We start from the raw sequence: 22,357 nt of genomic DNA on the forward strand, positions 1-22,357 counted from the left end.
CTAAACACAGCAACCAATGGAGCAGGAGAGCAGAGTTCTGTTCAGGTCAACCCGGAAAGCTGGTCCATCCGGCAGGTGGGGCGGAACAGCAGGAGTCCAGAAGCCAAAAGGTAGTAGTGACCAGGTTCTGGGTGGCTGGACCTCAGCTAGAAGTGGGGTGCAGCAGGGGAGTAGAGGACTGTCAAGGCCTCATTCCCAGACAGAGGGCTCTAGAAAGAGTAGTCAGGAAAATGAACTCTGGACTCTGACACACCTGGTTTGAATCCTAGCTTCCTCTCCTCAGTAGTTATCGGATGTTGGAGGTGACACTTAATCGCTCAGTTTTCTTATCTATAAGGCAGAGATAATCACCGTCTGCTTCTTAGGTGAAGATTAAATAAGGCCATTTGTGGAGCTTCTGGCATACACAGTTGTTTACAGAAGTGTATCTGTTCTTACTATGATTATTAGCCCCTGAGATTGTCAGGTTCCAGAAAGTGAGAAGGAATTTTGAGGTTTGACGGGTAGGACATGGCAGAGCCTGGCCCCTTTGAGGAAGGGCAGGGAAGACAAAACCACAAAGGCTCCAACCACAGATAAGTCCCTGCTCAAATCCCTCGTCTACTGGTGCCAGTCTGAGACCTTTAGCAAGCGACTTAGTCCCTTCAAGCCTCATTTCCTCCTCTGTAAAATGCACACACCACTATCTGCCTTTTGAGGCTGCTGTGACGGCTCAGTGAGATAACGCAGAGTGTCCAACCCAATAGGTGCTTAGTTAATAGTTACTCTATAGACGAGCCTGATATGTGAGGGAGCGGAGGGAGGAAGGGACCCAGGGGGCATTTGGGAGCCCAGGACTTTCCCCCAGATCTTGGATCTACTGCGGCAGAAATATTAATACTTTTTCCCTGCAGAAACAGAAGCAGCCAGAGCTACAGAAACTCCACAGGTATATACCCTGTAAACACATGTGAAAACTCTGGATTCTACCTGCCTGCACAGGACTGGCTCAGGAGCCAGGTAAGTCATGTCTGGTGGTAGAGGCCAGCAGTGGCTCTGGCTTGGAGGGACCCAAAAAGAACAAGGGAGGGGCTGGCGGCAGAAAGAGATCTTTTTCATCGACTCAGTTAAGTAAATAAGCGCTACTTGTGTACCTTCTGTGGGTTAAGGCCTACAGACACCAAGGTGAACCAGGCAGTTGCGGTCTCCACGCCTCCCAAACGGAGCATACCAGGGGAAGCAATGACAAGGGAGCTTTAGGAAGATCGCTCAGCAGCTACTTTTGAGAAATGAGGTATGGAGCCTGTGTGAGAGTGCTTGCCAGGGTCTAGGAGAGGGAATGAAAGCCTTTGGACCATCCTGGCAGAAAGAGCATCCGACAGACCTGGCTCTGCCTCTGACCAGCTCCTTGGATCTGGACAAGTTAGCCTTTTTTGGGTCTTCAGTTCTCTCCTCTGTAAGATGAGAAGCATGGTACCTGCCTCACAGGGTTTTGGGTGACTGTTAAATTAGGTGATGCATAGAAATCTTGGCTCTCAGTACCGGTCAATATGTGCGGGCTCTTGTTAATAAGAATGTTAGCAACTAGGTGAATCCAGGTGTCGCACTGAAGGAATAAATGCCAAGACGCAGTGACTGAGTGTGGGAAATATTTTAGTTGACACCCGGGTGATTGTAAGGTGACTGAGTCTCATTTGGGGGTCCAAGTTCCCCTGCTGGGAAAGAAGGTTTGGACTAGGGTGGAGTGGGGAGGCCAGAGCCAGCTGAAGAATTCTGAATTCATGTCAGGCCAGGATTTATGGTTCAGTTTAGGGGGAAAAATACTTGAGTTTGGCCTCTGGGTTAAACATTACCACCTTTATTTTCTCTGAGATTCCCCCAGAGAGCAGGTGGAAGGCATCCCCCAGAGCCAGAGTCAGCACTGGACTCCCCTGGTCTTTGGTTCAGGTCAAATGCGACAAGGATCCTGGACCAAAAGTGTAGTGTGGAGCGAAATGGCTGCTCAGTGAACATCCTTCCTTTCACAGACTGAACAAGACCTCAATAAGCACATTATCTTTTTTTTTCTCCCTTTAAGTGGCAGTCCTATTGTGAGTAAGGGGCTTACAGGACAAGGCCCCAGACAGAACAAAGAAAACACTCCCACCAACTCTTTTGCCAGAAATGAGCTGAAATTTTCGGAGAGGTGCGTGAGCCAAAATTCTCAGGGAGAAGTCCCAGAAGACTGTCCATCAGGTGAGAAAATGTAGGCAAAATGTAACGTGTAAAATGATGAACCAGAAAATCAGCCAGCCAGCCTGCACCCAGCTATGTCTTAATGAGGCAAACTCCAAAGAAGCTTTTCCTTTAATCTGGCATTTGAAACGAAATGCTGCTAAGAAGGCCCCCACCTCACCCACCCCACCCTTACGTGTTGCCATGACGACCCAAGTTCTTAGGACTTGAAAGAACTACCTCAGCATTTCCCTCTAAAACAAAAGAAAATTATTCCAGGTTTCTGGGCAGAGAACTCCGAGGAATGGGCCCTGTTACTGGATAGCAGGTTCCTCAGAGTTGCCGAGTGATGAAATATGAGCCTACAGGGACCAGGGCCTTCAGAAAAGCGAGGAAGGAAACGGGGGATGACAGGAACCCAGGGCTCGCCCCAGCTTGTGGAGCCCATGCTCTGCCTCATTGCTGGCTCTCCCCCCTCAGCTGGGCCTCATTTGCCCCTGCAGTGAAGCGCTTTAAAAGAAAATACATCCTGTCTCCATATGGAAAGGGGCAAGGGTTGGAGGGGAGCAGGTCCTGGCTCAGGGGATCCCAGGCAGGCAGCAGAAGATGCCGTCTCGTGCTCTCCAGCTTGATTTGCTCACGGAATAGCCAAGGTGGGGCCAACCTGCTGCATGTCTAAAAAGCCCCTCCAGAGCCCCCCTTGAAAGCTTACAGTCCTGCTAATGAGGGCCAATCTAAGTCTTCTGAATCCAGTAAGCGAAGCCCAAGACGTGACAGCTGGACAGCCAACCTGCTCCCATGAAGTTCCCTCTTGTGCCAGAGCTTCGAGCCAAAAACTGAGGCCTTGACACTTTCCTATCCAATTGCTGATCACATCTTGAGTCTACTTCTTAAAAATTCCTCAAATCCATCCACATCTTCCTCTCTCCATGGCTGTTGTCTTGATTCAGCCCTCACCATCGCTAATCTGAAATGGTACTTCCAGGTCAGCTGCATGCCAGGGCTAGAAGGGTTTACAGACACAAATCTAAACTTGTCACTTCCTGCCTAAAATCCTTCAGTGCTCCTCCTGCCTTTAGGATAAATTTTCAAATTCCTCAGGAAGATATGCTAGGTTTTCATGATGGACAGCTTTCAGCCCAGTTTACTCCACACTCCAGCCATAAAGAACACAGTTCCCCCATCTACATGCTTTTCTACACCTACACTTCCCTAACCCAGTGTGCTGGATAAGACCTCCTGACTCACTCTGCATCCTGCTCTGTGCCCCAGAGGCTGCCCTGTATGGATTCCATAAGTAAACTCCGGGACCCAACAGGAAGCACCAGGAGCAACTGTAACACAGGAGGGAGTGAAGCCAGGGTAGTTACTCCCTCCCTGGACAGTCCTATAAGGCTGCCTGCTCCCAGATGGAGGTCCGTTCCTTCTATCGAGGCAGACTCATCTGCAGGACTTTTCTTCTGTGGTACAGAGACCCCCTCCTCATTTCTTCTGGCCTAGGGGCTGCTGCTAGCCTGTGTTTCTGTGATATTTTATAATGTTCCTCCACCCCCTACCCACACTCTTGCAAATAACCCCTCTGTATGTAAAGCCTCCTCAAATTATCTTAACTTAGTGTGCCATCATTCCCTGTTGGGAATACTGCCAATCCAGCCATCCTTTGTCTTTGCTAAATTTCTGTGGAGACAACATCTCCTCCAGGAAGGCTTCCCTCTTCTTTCCAATCTGTGTCAGCTGCCCTGCCCCCCTTGGGCTCCCAGACCCTCTGTATAGTCCACTGTTACAGCTCGTTCCATACTTTATTGCAAAAACCAGTCCTCTGTGCACAACTACTAGAGCCCAGGAGCCACAACTACTGAGCCCTTGTGCCACAACTGCTGAAACCCGCATGCCCTAGAGCCTGTGCTCCGCAACAAGAGAAGACAGTGCAATGAGAAGCCTGCACACCACAAGAGAGTAGCCCCAGCTCACCACAACTAGAGAAAAAGCTCTAGCAACAGTGAAGACTCAGCACAGCCAAAAACAAACAAACAAATAAATTATAGATACATAGACAGATAGATATATTCTAAAAAGTCAGTCCTCTGTCCTAAATCTGAGTCTCTGGAGGTTGGGGACCATGTGTTACTGCTCATTCCTGCACCCCAGTATCTGGTACAAAGCTACCCCTCAGAAAATATTTGCTGAATGAAGGAAAGAAGCAGGAGCTCAGAGTAAGACCTGCCAAAGACACACAGGAAACACAGTGCAGCGTCTGTCTGTGGTGCCCACTGAAGGAGCTGGCTTCTCCCAGGCCACCATCAGTCAGATCACAGGCAAGGACTTGAAGAAAAAGCTATTATTTAAAGAACACCCCACAGCCAGGGCCTGAGGCCCACATCAGTGAGTATGGGGAAAGAATGAGGGAGATGCTCTGGTTCATGCGTCAGCAGCTGTGCTTCCTGAGGAAAAAGAATGGCCAGCTTTTCTCACCCCAGGGAAACAATGGAAGTCTCCATCCTTGAGCTGGGAGTCCCATGAACCTGGTGTCAACCACTGGGAGGCTCACACCAACTTCAGTTCCGTTCAGTTCAGTCGCTCAGTCATGTCCAACTCTTTGTGACCCCATGAACTGCAGCACGCCAGGCTTCCCTGTCCATCACCAGCTCCCGGAGTTTACTCAAACTCATGTCCATTGAGTCAGTGATGCCATCCAATCATCTCATCCTCTGTTGTCCCCTTCTCCTCCCGCCTTCGATCTTTCCCAGCATCAGGGTCTTTTCAAATAAATCAGTTCTTCGCATCAGGTGGCCAAAGTATTGGAGTTTCAGCTTCAGCATCAGTCCTTCCAATGAATATTCAGGCCTGATTTCCTTTAGGATGGACTGGTTGGATCTCCTTGCAGTCCAAAGGAATCTCAAGAGTTTCTCCAACACCACAGTTCAAAACACCAACTTACTGAAGTAAATTCCTAAAAATCCAGGGGCTGTTCCAAAGGACCTAGCACCACTCTACCAAATCATTCACTCATTCATTCAACAAAGTTCACTGGCGCTCTGCTCTGTGCAAAGCACTTCCCTTGGATTTGCTCTATTGAAATGTTATCCAAAAGGAAAAAGTCATTTTTTTTCTTTCAGTCTGAGTCTCTGGTGGGTCCTGTATAAGACCTAGTGGGGCCAGAGGATGGGCTTCAGGTAGGAAGACCCCAGGCACCTGGACAAATCATGAGAGATGGCCAGAACAGTGACCTGGTATCATAAGTGGCCTCTAGAATCCTGGCTTCCCCTTTCCAGATGTGTGACCTTGGGCAGAGCATCTCATGTTCCTGTGACTCAGCCTCCTCCTGTGCAAAATGGCAGGACCTGGCTCATACAGCTGTTGTGAAAATTAGTTAAAACAGAACATCGTCCAGGAGGTTACCAAGAGCACTGCATCCCAGTTCTATCAGACTCAATGCTCCCTTTTTTAGCAAATATTTTGCAAGACCACTTTTACTATTCTGAAATGAAATTCATAGATAATATGACCTACCTATACACATAATTCTTTAAAGAATCAATATACAACCCTAACCATAAGATAAAGAACTAAAAGAAAATAATTTAGAATAAAATAATATGCATTTTAATCTATATATGTTTGGGCATAACTACACAAGAAGATATAAGATAACTGTACCTACTTGCAATGAATATGTTTGAACTTAAGATCAGTAAAACATTATTGACTGCAACATTATGGGTACTTCTTTAAATTTGATGTGCTAAAACAAGATTAAACAAATACTACATATTCATACAGATACATATGAATGCAGCTGAACAGAGGTGTGTTATTTTGGCACTCAAATACAGTGAGGATTTTGCTGTTCATATTGTGGTTCTGAAATGGTGAACAACTCCTGGGAAAAATAAAATACAGTATTCTCTTGATTTATATGATAGTAGCATTCATGAAAAATTCAGTGTATATTAAAACTATGCAAAAAGTACTTTGTGTTTATATTCAAAATGGAATTAGGTTCTAGGCTCAGACCAATATAAAGAGATTTTCTACCTGTATGACTGTCCGGTGGGACATTCAAATGTCAAATGTCACATGAAGTGCAGGACAAATCATTGGATAAAACTGCCTTATGTAAGGCAAGAAGTTTGGCCCTCTCTGTCTCCTTTAAGTAGTGCCCCACCAACCAGGGTAATATAAATACACCAGGTATTTCTAAAACGCCTCTAGGGGGCAGCACTGTCTCCATTGAGGATCAGTGGGCCAGAGTTTATGGGGTTACCGAACCCAGAAGGAATGCAGGATTTTGGCCATTCAACCTCCAGGAACACAGACCAGACAGAAAGCATTAGGAAAATCTATCAGCATTTCACACTCAGACTCCAGTGATTTGTTCTGTCCGTCTACATTCTTGTTTTGGGCTTCCTAGGTGGTGCTAGTGGCAAAGAACCCACCTGCCAATGCAAGTACACGTAAGAGATTCGGGATCGATCCCTGGGCTGGGGAGATCCCCTGGAGGAGGGCAATGCAACCCACTCAAGTATTCTTGCCTGGAGAACCCAATGGACAGAAGGGCCTGGCGGGCTACAGTCCATGGAGTCGCTAAGAGTCAGACACAACTGAAGCGCCTAGGGTAAGGTCATTCCCCCATGCACAAGGAATGAAGTCTCTCTTGAAGAGTATGCAGAAGGAAATCACCATATTAGGCAGAGCTACATTCTCTACCTGGAACTCCAGACTTCCAGGTAGAGAAGAATCCTCAGCAGACGGATTGATCCTTGTACTTTTCTCCTGGAACAACTATTGGGAACTCTTTGAAAAGCACATCATCAGTGGTCTATAAATAACCCTCAGTCTGCCCATCTATGGCTCCATTGTGAATCAACACCAGAGGATTTCACAATGCTGTCTCTCAACTGGACATATCTAAAGAAAAATCATCATCTTTGTGGGTATAAACCGTACCTCTGGCAAAACCAGTCAAGTCATTGAGGTAAGCTGGTGTGCGCCCACCCCTTTCCTTGCTGTATACAGCCTCAATGAATGACCATCAAAACCTTACTTGAATCTGAGTTCTACTCCCCATAAAAAGGAGCAATCATTTCAATCATCACAGGAAAAGGCAGCTCATGAGATAGGAAGCTGGAATTTAGAGGCTGACACCAGAGAGAAGAGTAACTCATCTCCTTCTTGGCTTCATTATTTTGGTGGATTCACCTGAACTCTCAAGAGGGCAGCTGGACAGGCTTTCTGGGACTGCTGTGATGGTTTTGACTACACAGAGGCAGCCCCACGCTAGGATAAGTGGGCCCTGAGCCCTCATGGTCAAGTCATATCTTGCAAATGAGATTATATGAAGTCATGTTATTCTTCTCTGTTTATTTTTCTTGTTATCCCCAACCTGCCGTAAAGGCTGTTCTGAAGGATCCTGAGTTGTCTCAGTGTATGTGTGTGTGCTGGAGGGTGGGGCCACTGACTAGTGTTGGTGATGAGTGAGAAATCCCAAGGGAAAACTCCAGTCATCTCTCTCCACAGTCTCCCTTCATTGGTAAGCTTGGAGGAGTTTTCATTCATTAGTAAAGGCAGTAACTTTCCCCCCTAGAGTCTGGTGAAACAGGGAGGCCCTAATCACCAAGTCTCCTTGGTGAGACACCAAGAAGAGAGCCCAAGACCATGCGCCCATAGTTAGGTTATCAAAACTCGAGAATAAGAAGGCTGATCTAGAAGCAAACAGTTATAATGTTGGGACCCATTCTGTTGGCTGTATCTATTTTTCCAGGTAACAAAGTGGGTCCACCAATCATTGGTGGGAGTGAGCCTACCTTTCCGAGAGAGTGGCTCCATCCATGGATAGAAAGGATTCACCAAAGCTGGGAACCAAGCATGGCCTGACATGTATCACCTACATGTGTTTTGGGGGACAGAGAAGGAGCCAAGAGAACAAAACAGAAATAACTACAGCTATTTTCTCAAGACTTGCTTCTCATCACCTCTCACACTCCTCAGGAGAGCCCCCAGGGGCACCATTCCCAAATGTCCTGAGGTTATGTGACCTCCAGGGTGACAGAGGCCTGGGAACTGGAGCTGCTCTCTCCAGCAAGCCCACAGCCTCCAGAATCTCCCTGACATCTCTGCCATCTGGCCTTCTGTTCTGTAGAGCAACCCCCACAACTTGAGGCACATTTTGGGAGCAAACCAGAGAAGGAGACCACTGAGTGTGAATACCAATCTCAGGAAGCCAGTGCACTCAACCAGTGGTTCCCAGCCCTGCATGCACATTAGAATCACCTGTGGAGCTTCATCACACACCCAGGGCTAGACCCCACTGCCAGAGATTCTGACTTAATTGGTCTGGGGTAGGGCCCAGGCATGGATATGCTTTAAAATCTCCCCAGGTGATTCTAATGTGCAGCCAGGGTTGAGACCCACTATATTATATACAACAGGAGAGGCCCTCAGGCCTTCACTCAGATTCCAGTTACTCCTAATTTATATAGGCTTCTAACAATCCAGTTGTCTGGTTTCCTAGCTGGCATATGATTAAAAACTGCATATGCAGAAGGGGAGAGAAAGGCTGCTAATGAAAAGACACTAAAACCAGCAAGATGTAACAAATGAGCGTCTGAGCACAAGTATAAAGATAGAAAGCCTATAAAAAGCAAACACAGCACTCAACCCCTCCCCTCCCCAGCATAGCCTATTTACAGTAAGGGCCTGAGGCGATCACTAGGTGAAGGAGGGAGGTGGGAGGAGGGCAGGCTTCAGTCTGAGGAAGTATTACTACCCCATTTTATGGATGAAGAAACCAAGACTCAAGGAGGATCACAGATGGGCTCGCTCAAAGTTGCACAAGCCCTGAGTTGCAGTGCTGGGATTTGAAGATCAAATGTGGGTCGGTGCTTAAAAGCCCACGTATGTTGAAAGTGCCATATCTGCCTGTTTAGTATGACTGACATTTCTGATGACCCAACCCTCAGTATCCAGCTATTCAAGACGTTCATTCTAGGAATAGTTATACGCACACACACTCACAAATATATGCTTAACAGTGATGAAAGAACAGGGTATCCATTTGGGAAATAAATAAATAATACAAGTTCTTTCCCAGCTCACACCATTCATCAAAATGAATACCAGATGGATAAAGATGGAAATGAAACCATAAAGGTACTAGAAGAAAATATAAGTGGATATTTTATAATCTTACAATGGGGAAGAACTTTCTAAACATGTCAACAAAAGCAGAAACCATAGAGGAAAAGATTGATAGATTTGACTACATTAAAAATTAAAAACTTCTGTACATCAAAAACTACCATAAATTGAAAAAATATTCAACCTCACTAGTATTCAAAGAAAGGCAAATTAAAACAGCAATGAGAGGTCTTTTTTTTTTTTCCTGATCAGATTGGCAATGATTAAAAAGAATGATAATACAGAGAGTTGGTGAGGGTGAGGGGAAATCAGCGCTCATACATTGTTGGAGGGAGTGTAGAGTGGTACAGTCTTTCTGGAAGGCATTTGGGCAGTATGTATGAAAAAAGACACGTAACTTTTGACCCAGTAATTGTATGTATAAAAGTTTATCCAAAGGAAAGAATGGATCTACTACACACACATGCACATATAAAATGTGTATAAGGGTTTTATTCACTGAGGCACTCTTTGTAATGTTGAAAATTAGAAGCAACCTAGCTGTTTAACAAAATGAATTAGTCAAATAAATTATGCTATATACATAAGACATAATATTTTGTGGCTGCCAAAAATGATGCTGTATAGACATACAGGCCAGTGGAATAGAATAAAGCCCAGAAACAGATTCAAATATATATGAGAATTTGGTATATGATAAATACCAAGTCAGTGAGGGAAAGATAAGATTTTTAATAATGGTGTTTGACTAACTGGAAAAAGACAGATGCTAGAGTAGCATTTCACGTAGTATACCAGGATAAGAGTCAGTTGGTTCAAAGGTTTAAAGGCACAAAATAAAAACATAAAATCACCAGAAGAATAAAAGAATTCCTTTATAATCTTGGAGTAATGAAGGTCTTTCTAATTGATTCAATAATTCAGAAGTCATAAAATAAAAGACTGATAAATACATCTATATAAAAATCTTTTTAAAAAGTCTGCATGGCAAAAGCACAAAAAGCACACACAAAAAAAGACTAACTAGAAAAAAACTGCAACCTATTTCACAAAGGGTCAATCACTCTCACATAATTTGTTTCTAGATATCAAGATCAATAGCCCAATAGAAAAAAAAAATGCCCTTTTTCAGAAAAAAGAAATACAGATGGCTTTAAAGAATATAAAAGGATGTTCAATTTCATTAATAATGAATGCAAATTATAGTTGCAATGACTTTTCACCTATCAGATTTATACATATCCAAAATACACTTGATTGGGGGAAGTTGTAGGGAAATAGGCACCCTCATACATTGCTGGTAGGAACAGAAAATGATGCACCCCTATAAAGGGCAATATGGCATTTTCTATTAATGTTGCTAATGTATTTACCCATTGACTCAACAATCTCACTCTGAATTTTCCCTGCAAATATATTTGGACACATACAGAAATGATATATGTATGTATTATAACATTACTTGTAATAGTAAAAGATTGGAAATAACCCAAATGTCTGATTATATGGAACTGGTTAGATATTATTGTCTATCTACCCCATAAAATGCCAGGAACTATATACTGATATAAAAAAGTCTCCACTACTTACTATTAAGTTTCTATTTTAAAGCACAGTACCTAATAACTTAGTGTGCTAACTTCTTTGTAAGAAGGGGCAAGGTATATATAATTGCATTTGCTTGTATTTTCAAAAAGGGGCACTGTAACTATTACAAGTGGGACCTACGGAAAGGAAATCAAGAAACCAGGTGAAGAGGGACATGAGTGCAAGCAAAAATTCTCAATTATACTTTTTAATACCATTGTGAATTTTGAACTGTGTGAAAGTATTACCTATTTAAAAAAAAAAAACTAATTTAATACATAATTGTGCAGATTCACTTGTGTTGACATGAAAAGATTTTCCAAATGGACTTAGTGCATAAATTAGAAATACATACAGAATAATCTAAATTTTGTCTTTCAAAAATCATGTATCTATAAGGTTGTATTCTTATATAATAATTTCCATAATCTTGGGAAACAGGAAAGCTTTAGCCCATAAACAAGTTCATCATATTGTATTTAATTTAAAAAATTCTGCAAACAGCCGAAAATGTAACAACACAGGTATTAAAGGTAGTACGGGATCTGTGAATAGTTTCAATTAGAAATAATTACATAATAGAAAAATGTTTATTACTGTGAGAGATTAACAGTATGTCAAAAAGTATATATAATGTGCATATAAAGCAGCAGATACAATATAACTCTGTTTAATAGAAAAAAAAATACATGTTTAGAAAAACTGGCAGAAGATACATGCCAGGGTATTTGTTAATTGTAGTTATCCCTGCATGTGGAATTATAGGTGTTTTGTTTGTTTGTTTGTTTTCGTTTAAATGGTCAAGATTGTCACACTGTTCCATAATAAACAATGCCTTCTAAAATGAGAAGAAAAAAAATAAATAAAGCACTAAGGAATTTTTAATGCTTTTTTAAAAAATACTTCAAGAGTTAAATTCTAAACTACCTTAAAAAGTCACCTACCTGAAAGGAGAGTCTGGCTAAGTAAGGTGGGCTACCTTCATCTGCTGATGATAAGTCTTGGTCCTAGCCGAGGTTCTCACTCTGTCCTTCCTCCCGTTGAGTCTTTCCTGACTACAAGGGTGTCGGCCACCACGCTGGGACCAACAGCACTGCCCACCAGTAAAGGACAGCAAGAAACTGCAAAACCACAAGACCCACCTCTCCTCACTCCCACCCCAGACAATCACTGGTCCAACAACTTGCCTTCTGGTACCTTCCGGCAGCTGAGCTAATAAACCTGCTGGGCTGGAAGGTGGCGGGTGGGTAGTGTTGTGGGTGACATGGCCGGGCAGGAAGATTTTCTGCGAAAGGAAGGCGTGGCTTTCAGGTGGGGCATCTCTCAGGCAGATGCCCTCTGAAGAGGCTTGGGGGAAAAGAGGAGGGGCCTGAGGCCCAGGTAGCCCCCCAGGCCCTTCACCTTTCCTGAGAGTTTACTACAACCATCTTTTACCTGGTCTCCTGCTCTGTCCCTACCTTGTCCAACCTGACTTCCAAGCCCCTGCCACTCTTATTGAAATATATCTTATTATTTTATTCCTGGGATCAAAACATTTTATCTGAAATCAGCACTTCTCAAACTTTTCCGCTAAAGTACACCAACAGCAGACAAAAGAAATACCTTTGGTTCCCCCAGGGGACCTCACAGCCTAAAGCTGCTGCCAGCACACCCAAGCTCTCTTTGAAGTCTTCTGTTTTCTCTTAAAAATTCATGAGAATTTTGCATGCTATTCCGTGATATATCTGAACTTCTCTTAATATGAAGATGTTTAAAATTACTCACCTCAAGGAAAACTGATGCTCCTGAAAGAAATATTGTGTTTATCCAAAGGCTCAAATATCCTCCTTGGAGAAGTACCTATAGCATAAAATCCAAACTCCTGACAGGCGAGGCTCTATAAAATTTGGCCCCCACAAACCCTCCTGCCTTCCTCCTGCACACTGTCCAATTGCACACTGTCCAATCACTGGGCCCCCGGGACTCCTGCCATGTCCTGATTTGCCAGGTTCTTGCCAGTCCCTGCATTTTTGCTCAGGCTCTTCTTTCCTGGGGACGCCACTCTCTACCTGCTGACAACCCACCATTCCTAAAAGCCTTCAGGGAGATTAAATGCCACTTTCCACATTACCTCTCCTCTGATGGTCCTGACAGATGCGAAAGCAGCCTGTGCTTTGGGATCAGAAAGCTGGCGTTTAAGTTGTGACTCCCAACTCTTAACACTGGACAAATTATCTAACTTCTCTGACATCTCTTTTGTAAAATAAGGAACAACTGTGCTTCTTTCACAGGACTGTTCTAGGGAGTAACGAAAATCCAAGCAACAGTGTCATGCCCAGCCTGCACTCCCCTACACTCCTCCAAAACTCCTAGAGCAGTCTTTACACCACTCACGGAAAGAGCAGGTGTTAACGCATGCATGATTTTTCATAATGGCTTATTTTCCCCCAATAGATCAGTGGTTCCCAATGTCCCGAAGAAGTTTCTTGTATTACCCCCATGACCCCATGTCTTGAAAGATTTTGGTTATTAAATCAAACACATTTATGGAAGAGTACCCGCTTTTCTAAGTTCTCTGTCCCATGAAGCTTTCTGAACACTGAGAACTGTTCCCAGCTTCCCCTATCCTGCCGCACTTGAGGGGCTCTGAGCAGGCAGCCACCCACAGAGACCATAAACACCTCAAGACTGCAGCTCCGGCTCCACACTTTCCACAGCACCTTACTCAGCGCCTTGCTCTAAGAACACACCTAGTAACTGCTTGTGGCATAAACAGAAAGTTCCACCCAGATGACAGTGGGGGAGAGTCCTGTCTAAATGAGCCGGGTCAGTGTGCAGAAAGGGGGCATTGTTATGGGAGGCAGGCAGTGCTGGAGGCCACCCTTCTCCCCCGACCCACCCCAAGCAGCAGGCACCCCCAGTTCTACCAGCTGGCCTCCAGCTTCAGTGTGTGAGCCGATTAAAAAGCGCCCTCTCTTCAGTGTCTGGAAACTCCTGCAAGGAAAGTTTGCTGCCCCAAGTTGGCTTTTGACTAGAGTCTTAATAAGAGGCCTCAGCAGGCTGTGGCTGGAGAGACAATGTCACTTAGAGGAGCAGCTTGAAGCGGCAGTTAGGAGAAGAATTATTTTAATGAATACATTTCCTTTCAATTGTATGGGAATATCAAGATCCCATTAGAATAGGGAAGCAATTAGAACTAATAAAGATGAATGCACAGTGCTCAGTGCGTGCGGAATAACAAGCAGCTAACAAAGGGACTCGGAGAGCCCACACTAATCCAAGTGCACTGGCGGCCAGCGGAGGGGAAACGGCTCTGTTCAGCTGCTCAAAGGCCCTGTGTCCCGCGCATTCTGGTCACGGCCAGCAAATGGCGTGAGTTGGGCCTTGGAGTTGGGGGTGGACGGGCCCCCGCCCTGGCCCTGGGGGATAGAGATGGGCTGTTGGCAGCCCCTTGGCGACAGCCATTCAGAATAGGGCCCTGGCTCCCCGCCAGCCTCGCGCCTGCCCCTCGCACTGGGCCTCATTGTGTCCAGGTGGCAAATGCCTTCTCGCCAACTCTCCTTCGAGGTTTAGAGAGCGGGTGGGACAGTGGATGGAGGAGGGAGGGAGGGAGAGGGGGGCCCTTTGCCCCTGCATCTCTCTCCTCCCCTCCGCCGGCCAGGGTCTGTTCCTCCTCTGGGTTGGGTGTTATGTTACAGACACTGGTGGGTCACAGGCAGCCAAACACAGGAGTACTGTTGCTTACACAATTGCTCTTCAAACAGTAACAAACAATTTTCATTACCCAAGTCAGATCGAATCATCTGCCTAGCCATCCTGCTTCAATAGCAGCCACACATACAGGACCCAGGGCTTCACACTCTGCCCACTCTGCTGTGTCAGAACTGGGCTTCATTCTGTCCCTGGCCCAGGGATGTGGGACAAAGCTCTTACTCTGATCCCTTCTTTGAGCCGGATCAGCTGCATGGCTGTCCAAACTGTCAGGAGAAATAGAGAAGACATAAGCACCTATGCAGTTTGAGGCTCACTCAGATCGGGGGTGAGACACTGCTCAGAATCTGTGTGAAGAAGGCACTCAGAGCTTAGAGGACTCTACCGACAAATTTAGAAGGAATCCAACAAGATAACTCTGGCTTCCCACCAAAGCAGTCACTAGCCTTAGATGGAGTGTCAGGACTTGACATTTCTTTATTTAATCTTTTTTGGCCAGACAGTTTTTTCAACCAGGAATGCGTAAGCTCATTCCAAAATGTCTGCATGAGAGGCCAGTCATACTTATTACTGAGTTTTCTACCACGTCTCTTAAAAAAAAAAAAAAAAAAAAAAAAAAAAAAACCTGTAACTGTTTAATTTGTTTCTTAATGGTAGAGCATTTTAAAAGTATGTTTACATTTATAACCTTACTTGAACCTCAAAATAACTGTGGGAACTGGCAAAGGCTAAGGTTGTCAGGCCTAAAAATGAGGAAACAGTGGTCCAGAGAGGTTAAGTATGCTGTGCAAGAGTAAATGAATGGGCTGGGACACCAGAAGTCAGGTTTTCTGATCTGGTTCAGTGCTTTGTTCTAGAACACACCTTTTCTACACCCACAGAGTGCCAGACATTTCCAGGATAATTCATCCTGCCGGTCTGCTTTTCCAGTATGACTCCCTAACCCCTTTCCACATACTAAACTGTGCTAAGCACGGTAGGCTTCCAAACACTATAGTCTAGGCTACAAAGAATCATCCTTCAGGAAGCTTTCAATCCAACAGTTCTCAAAGTTTTGTTTTGCCGCCCTCCACCCCCAGCCCCATCAAAGAAGGAGAAATACACATTTCCTCCCTTTTAACAGCTTAAGCAGGAAGGACTGTTTTAAAAGTCTGCCTGCCTTGGCTTCCCTGGGGGTCCAGTGGTTAAGAATGTACCTTGTAGGGGACACTGGTTCGATCCCTGGTATGGGAAGATCTCACATGCTGTGGAGCAACTAAGCCCATGCATCACAACTACTGAGCCCCGCACTGCAACTGCTGAAACCCATGCTCAACAAGAGAAACCACTGCAATGAGAAGGCCACACAAGACAACAAAGGGTAGTCCCCGCTTGCTGCAATCAAAGAAAGCCTCACGCAGCAGTGAAGACCCACCACACACAAAAAATAAATAAGTATTGGGAGAAAAAAATAGCCTGCCGGTCCAGAATAAGGTCGGCACAATCAAAACTGACAACTGATTGTCTAGGCCCCTCTCAGTAAAAAACACTGCAGCATCCAGGGGTTGTTAAGTGGCAAAGCAAAGTCATTCAACTTTCCTATCCCTCATCACTTTCTATACCTGAAGGGTCTGTTCATTTAAAAAATGTTTTCACATGGTGAAATAGTTAATAATACTGTACTGCATATTTGAAAATTGTTAAGAGAATAGATCTTAAAAGTTCTCATCACAAGAAAAAAAATCTTGTAACCATGTATGGTCCCTAGCCTTACCATGGTTATCATTTCACAGTATATATGAACATCGAATCATTGTGTCATACACCTGAAACTAATGCTATCTATCGATTATTCCTCAATGTTAAAACCTTATTTTTATAATTTTATATATATATTTATATAATTTTATATATTTATAAGGTATAACTTATACACCAAGAGATACACAGATATTAAGGGCAGAGCTTAATAAGTTTTGACAAATGTATTATCTATATCCAAACTAAGATTCAGAATATTTCCATCACCCGCAGAAAGTTCATGCCTATCCCACTCCAGTCAACCCCACTCCAGGCCTCCACCGTTCTCATTTCTGTCACCAAAGATCAGCTGAACCCATCTTGAACATCAGATTAACTGGAATCAAACTGTGTATCTTTTGTGTCTTTCTTCTTTTATTCAATGTCAACCAGACTCATCCATGTTGTTTCAGTAGTTTATTTTTTTTAATAAGTAGGATTATATTATTGATTCAGTTTTCAAAAGCCAGTCATATTACTAATTTGCCCCTCAAAATTCTTTCCATTCAGTGTGTCTCCTGCATGCTCCTTTGCATGCAGCTGCCTCCTCTAACTCTCCTTGGCAAAGCTTGAAGTGAGAAAGATACGTAAGTAGAATATTTTGTCCGCAAGGGTGCCATTTCAGGTAGGAGTGATTCTACCCTCAGGAGAAACTGACAACCAGGCAGTCCAGCATTGTGGTCATGAGTACAGACTTCAGAATAGACAGATCGAGGTTCTCATTTCTAGTCTAGCACTTAGCAGATGGGTGGCTGGGGACAGGTGATTTAACCTCTCAGTGACTGTTTTCCCATTTGCAAAATGAGGATAATAATACCTTCCTAATAGGGATTTGTGAGGACTAAATTATATTGTACATAAAATGTCTGGCATAATAGAAACTAATAATAGCCTCAAGTTAGACTATAATAAACATCCTCCTGCTTCATTCACATACTTTCAGCTTTTCTAAGTCTTAAAGTATAAATGGGTTTTATACTTTACATTTTCAGACTCTTTTAAAAATAAAGAGTTCATGACTACATCTAGAAAACTCTGTCAGATATTTACTTAAAAGAAATGCTATTTCCTCTGGAAAAAAATAAAAGCCTTTCATCATTTATTCAATGACAAGTGCATACTGAGTTCTGATGCTGAGGGGCTCTTCATAAGAGTTAAGGACACAGACCTAGCTTCCAGGATACTTGGTTTTGGAGGGGAATAAAATAAGCACAAAAATAACTATAATACAAAGCAGAGTATGGTCAATAATAATAATAATTAACATCTACAAACAAAACTAGTGGAGGTGATGGCATTCCAGTTGAGCTATTTCAAATCCTAAAAGATGATGCTGTGAAAGTGCTGCACTCAACACGCCAGCAAATTTGGAAAACTCAGCAGTGGCCACAGGACTGGAAAAGGTCAGTTTTCATTCCAATCCCAAAGAAAGTAAATGCCAAAGAATGCTCAAACTACTGCACAATTGCACTCATCTCACACACCAGTAAAGTAATGCTCAAAATTCTCCAGGCTTCAGCAATATGTGAACCGTGAACTTCCAGATGTTCAAGCTCGTTTTAGAAAAGGCAGAGGAACCAGGGATCAAATTGCCAACATCCGCTGGATCATCGAAAAAGCAAGAGAGTTCCAGAAAAACATCTATTTCTGCTTTATTGACTATGCCGAAGCCTTTGACGGTGTAGATCACAATAAACTGTGGAAAATTCTTCAAGAGATGGGAATACCAGACCACCTGACCTGCCTCTTGAGAAACCTGTATGCAGGTCAGGAAGCAACAGTTAGAACTGAACATGGAACAACAGACTGGTTCCAAACAGGAAAAGGAGTACGTCAAGGCTGTATATTGTCACCCTGCTTATTTAACTTTTATGCAGAGTACATCATGAGAAATGCTGGGCTGGAGGAAGCACAAACTGGAATCAAGATGAAAACAGTGGCTGACTTTATTTTTCTGGGCTCCAAAATCACTGCAGATGGTGATTGCAGCCATGAAATTAAAAGACGCTTGCTCATTGGAAGGAAAGTTATGACCAACCTAGACAGCATATTAAAAAGCAGAGACATTACTTTGCCAACAAAGGTCTGTCTAGTCAAGGCTATGGTTTTTCCAGTAGTCATGTATGGATGTGAGAGCTGGACTATAAAGAAAGCTGAGCACCAAAGAATTGATGCTTTTGAACTGTGGTGTTGGAGAAGACTCTTGTGAGTCCCTTGGACTTCAAGGAGATCCAACCAGTCCATCCTAAAGGAGATCAGTCCTGGGTGCTCATTGGAGCGACTGATGTTGAAGCTGAAACTCCAGTACTTTGGCCATCTGATGCAAAGAGCTGATTCATTGGAAAAGACTCTGATGCTGGGAGCGATTGGGGGCAGGAGGAGAAGGGGACGACAGAGGATGAGATGGTTGGATGGCATCACCGACACAATGGACATGGGTTTGGGTGGACTCCGGGAATTGGTGATGGACAGGGAGGCCTGGCGTGCTGCAGTTCATGGGGTCACAAAGAGTTGGAGACGACTGAGCGACTGAACTGAACTGAACTGAATATAGTGGTTAAGAGCATAGTCTCTGGAGTCATACTATATGATTGAAATAATGGCTCAGTCATGTGATGTTGGGGAAGTTACTTAACCTCTTTGTGTGTTATTCACTTATAAAATGGGAATAATAATAGCACTCATCTAGCAGGGCTGTTAGAAGAAGTAGATGAGTTAATATATGTACAAAATTAATACATTAGAAAATATGCAATAAATAATAGCTAACACTCATTGAGGGCTTTCTTGTTGGCTCAGTAGTAAAGAAATCACCTGCCAAGGCAGGTTTGATCCCTGGGTCAGGAAGATGCCCTGGAGAAGGAAATGGTAACCCACTCTAGTTTTCTTGCCTGGGAAATTCCATGGACAGAGAAGCCTGGTGGGCTACAGTCAATGGGGTTGCAAAAGAATCAGACACAAGTTAGCGACTAAACAACAATAAAAACCCACTTATTGAACACTATGTGCCAAGCACTGCATTAAATGGTTTCTATGCATTTCTTCACACGATCTCCACAATGTTGTCTCTACTATTATGCCCATTTTACTCACAAGGCAACTGAGGGGCAGGAAGTTTAGGTAATGTGCCCAAGATTACATACCTAGTAAACAGCAAATCCCATAGAAAAGACCTATCCATAAAATAGGGACAGTGATAAAAGTACTTACCTTAATGAGAATTAAACAAATTAATATTTGAATGATGGTTAGAACACAGCCTAGAGCACAATAAGGTCTATGTTAAATACAAATTGCTATGGTGGATCTGAAATGGCAGTAAATAACTAAAGAAGGCTTGAGAGGAGAGAGAGAAGTGGAGCAAGAGGAGGAAAGGGGAGGAAAGGAGAGACGAGGGAGAGACGGGAGGGGAGGAAGGGGGAGGAGAGGGGAGGAATAAAGGGAGGAGGAGCTGGAGAGAGAAAGGGGGTTGGGAGACAGACTGGTAAAGGTCAGAGTAGAGCAGGCAAAAAGAAATAAATAATGGGAGTAATTAAGTCTGATTAGGTTAAAAACAAAACCCCTCCCCTTTCCTCCAGTTAGTTACTATTTCTGCCAGCTGTACCTCGATATATCTTTTATCATCTTCTTTGACTCCTGTAGAATCTGCTATCCTTACCCTCTCGTCATCCATTTTACAATACTTGTGGAGTGCCTCTATGTGCTGGGCACTGTTCTGGGCACTGGAGATATGCCAATGAACAAGACAGGCCACATCTCAGTTCCTATTCTGCACTATAATAATGCCAATACTCCAAGCTGGATTCCCAGCTTTTGGTCAGCCCTTCTCCAATCCATATTCCACAGGGCCACCAGAGAGACTAGATGATACAGATCCGGTTCGGACACTCCCTAGTTTAAATCCCCCCTGTTTAAATATATTTCAATCTCTCGAGCATCGTGTTCAAGGCCTGTCACGAACTGTCCCCCATAGCCTTATCTCCCAGGCTTCACCTCCATGCAGACCGCACTTGTGACACAGAAAATCACTCAAAATCTTAGACAAGCGCACTTAGAAATAAGCACCTGCTGAAGGGATGTGGCTAGAACTCCATCCCTATTTCATCCTTCTAAACTGAAACCTTAGGATAGCCTGGTTGCTCCCGCCTCCAGCCTGTCGACTAAAAAATCAGCCCTGACTCCTCCACAGCCTGGGCATCCTGAGAAGCCTGTGAGCACTCCTATCCCAGCGGGAGCCGGAAGAGGACGGGCTTCGCGCGGCCTCGGGGCCGCCATCTTGGCTGAGTTGGCCGGAAGAAGTCTGGCAAGTCGGCAAACGAGTGCGCACTGAGGCTGCGCGGTGGCGGCGCCGCGGCAACCGTCCCGAGCCTTCTGAGGTACAGCCCAGCAGCCGCAAAACCCCGTGTCATCTCTCGTAGTCCTCCTGCAGCCGCCCCAGCCGCTGTCCAACCCCTCCACCGGGGTTTGTGCAGCGGCTCGCACACCCCGCGGCCCGCGTACGCGCTCTGCACCTGCCTACCCGAAAACATGTTGCAGAAACCCGAGAGCGGGGCTCTCTCCATCCCTCAGGCGGAGAGGGAGATGGATGGCAGCCATGACGGTGAGACCCAGGCTCTGACCGCCTCGCAGGAGATGGCCCCGAGCCCCCTCCTGCAGGAGAGGCCCGAGGAGGACCTTGGCGCTGTAAGGGAGGAGGGGGCTACAGAACCCTCTCTCACCCCGAAAGGCGCGAGGGCTTTGGCAGCCAAAACCTTGGCCCGGCGTAGAGCCTGCCGCCGTCTGGATCGGACGGTAGCCGAGTTGGTGCAGTTTCTGCTGTTGAAGGACAGGAAGAAGAGCCCCATCACTCGCTCCGAGATGGTGAAATACGTTATCGGAGACTTAAAGGATCTGTTCCCTGAGATCATCGCAAGGGCCGCAGAGCATCTGCGGTATGTCTTCGGTTTCGAGCTGAAACAGCTTGACCGCAAGCACCACACTTACATCCTGATCAACAAACTAAAACCTATTGAGGATGAGGAGGAGGCTCTGAGAGGAGATGGCCCCAGGTTGGGTCTCTTAATGATGATCTTGGGCCTTATCTACATGAAAGGTAATAGCGCCAGAGAGGCACAGGTCTGGGCGATGCTGCGTCGGTTGGGGGTGCGTCCCTCAAAGTATCACTTCCTCTTTGGGTACCCGAAGAGGCTTATTATGGAAGATTTCGTGCAGCTGAGATACCTCAATTACAGGCGTGTGCCTCACACCAACCCACCGGAATGTGAATTCTCTTGGGGTCCCCGAAGCAACTTGGAAACCAGCAAGATGAAAGTCCTGGGGTTCGTGGCCAAGCTCCATAAGAAAGAACCCCAGCACTGGCCAGTGCAGTACCGTGAGGCCCTGGCAGATGAGGCTGATAGGGCCAGAGCTGGGGCCAGTGTGAGGGCTAGGGCCAGCACCCACCTCTGGTGAGGGCCAGCTAGAGATGGGGGTGGGGGGGATAGAAAAGCTACCGTCTGCATCATAAGTAGACTCCGTGGGGAGAGGGTCTTTATTTCTGTAGCATTTGTGTTCGTGTAACTAGGATTTAGTTTTTGTATCTTGCTCAGTTTTGCTACGTTTAATATACTGTTAAATTGATGTTTATATATGAAATTCGTCTACTTTTTCCTGTAGGCTTTTGTTGTAGATTTTTGCTGGTTTTGTAAAATGAATTGAAAACCTTTATATTTTCTTCTGTAGTCTTGAACAAATTATGCAGCACCAAATGATGTATTTAAATAGTTTGAAGGAACTCAGCAGTATAATGATCTGGTACCAGGGGAAAAAATAGCTGAATGGTATCTAGCTTTCTACCAGTTTTTGTCTATTGTATAAAGAAAAAAGGCTGACATGTAACTCTGCTTAGTTTGTATAATATCTGGTCGCGGGGGGTGGGCATGCAATAAATTAGAGGTATAACCTGGTACATGTAATAAACATTTGTTAAGCA

The 22,357-nt window shown here is 44.7% G+C and overlaps 1 protein-coding gene across 1 annotated transcript; it reads left to right on the forward strand.

Moving 5' to 3' along the window:
* The first annotated feature begins 20,672 nt into the window (after positions 1 to 20,672).
* MAGEF1 (MAGE family member F1) lies at positions 20,673 to 22,357 on the forward strand. Its single transcript, XM_006056735.4, has one exon. It carries the CDS (start codon positions 20,914 to 20,916, stop codon positions 21,835 to 21,837), a length of 924 nt encoding a protein of 307 aa, XP_006056797.3. The 5' UTR covers positions 20,673 to 20,913; the 3' UTR covers positions 21,838 to 22,357.

Source organism: Bubalus bubalis, chromosome 1 (genome assembly GCF_019923935.1).
Source record: "Bubalus bubalis isolate 160015118507 breed Murrah chromosome 1, NDDB_SH_1, whole genome shotgun sequence".
In the NCBI taxonomy this organism is placed as follows: Eukaryota; Metazoa; Chordata; class Mammalia; order Artiodactyla; family Bovidae; genus Bubalus; species Bubalus bubalis.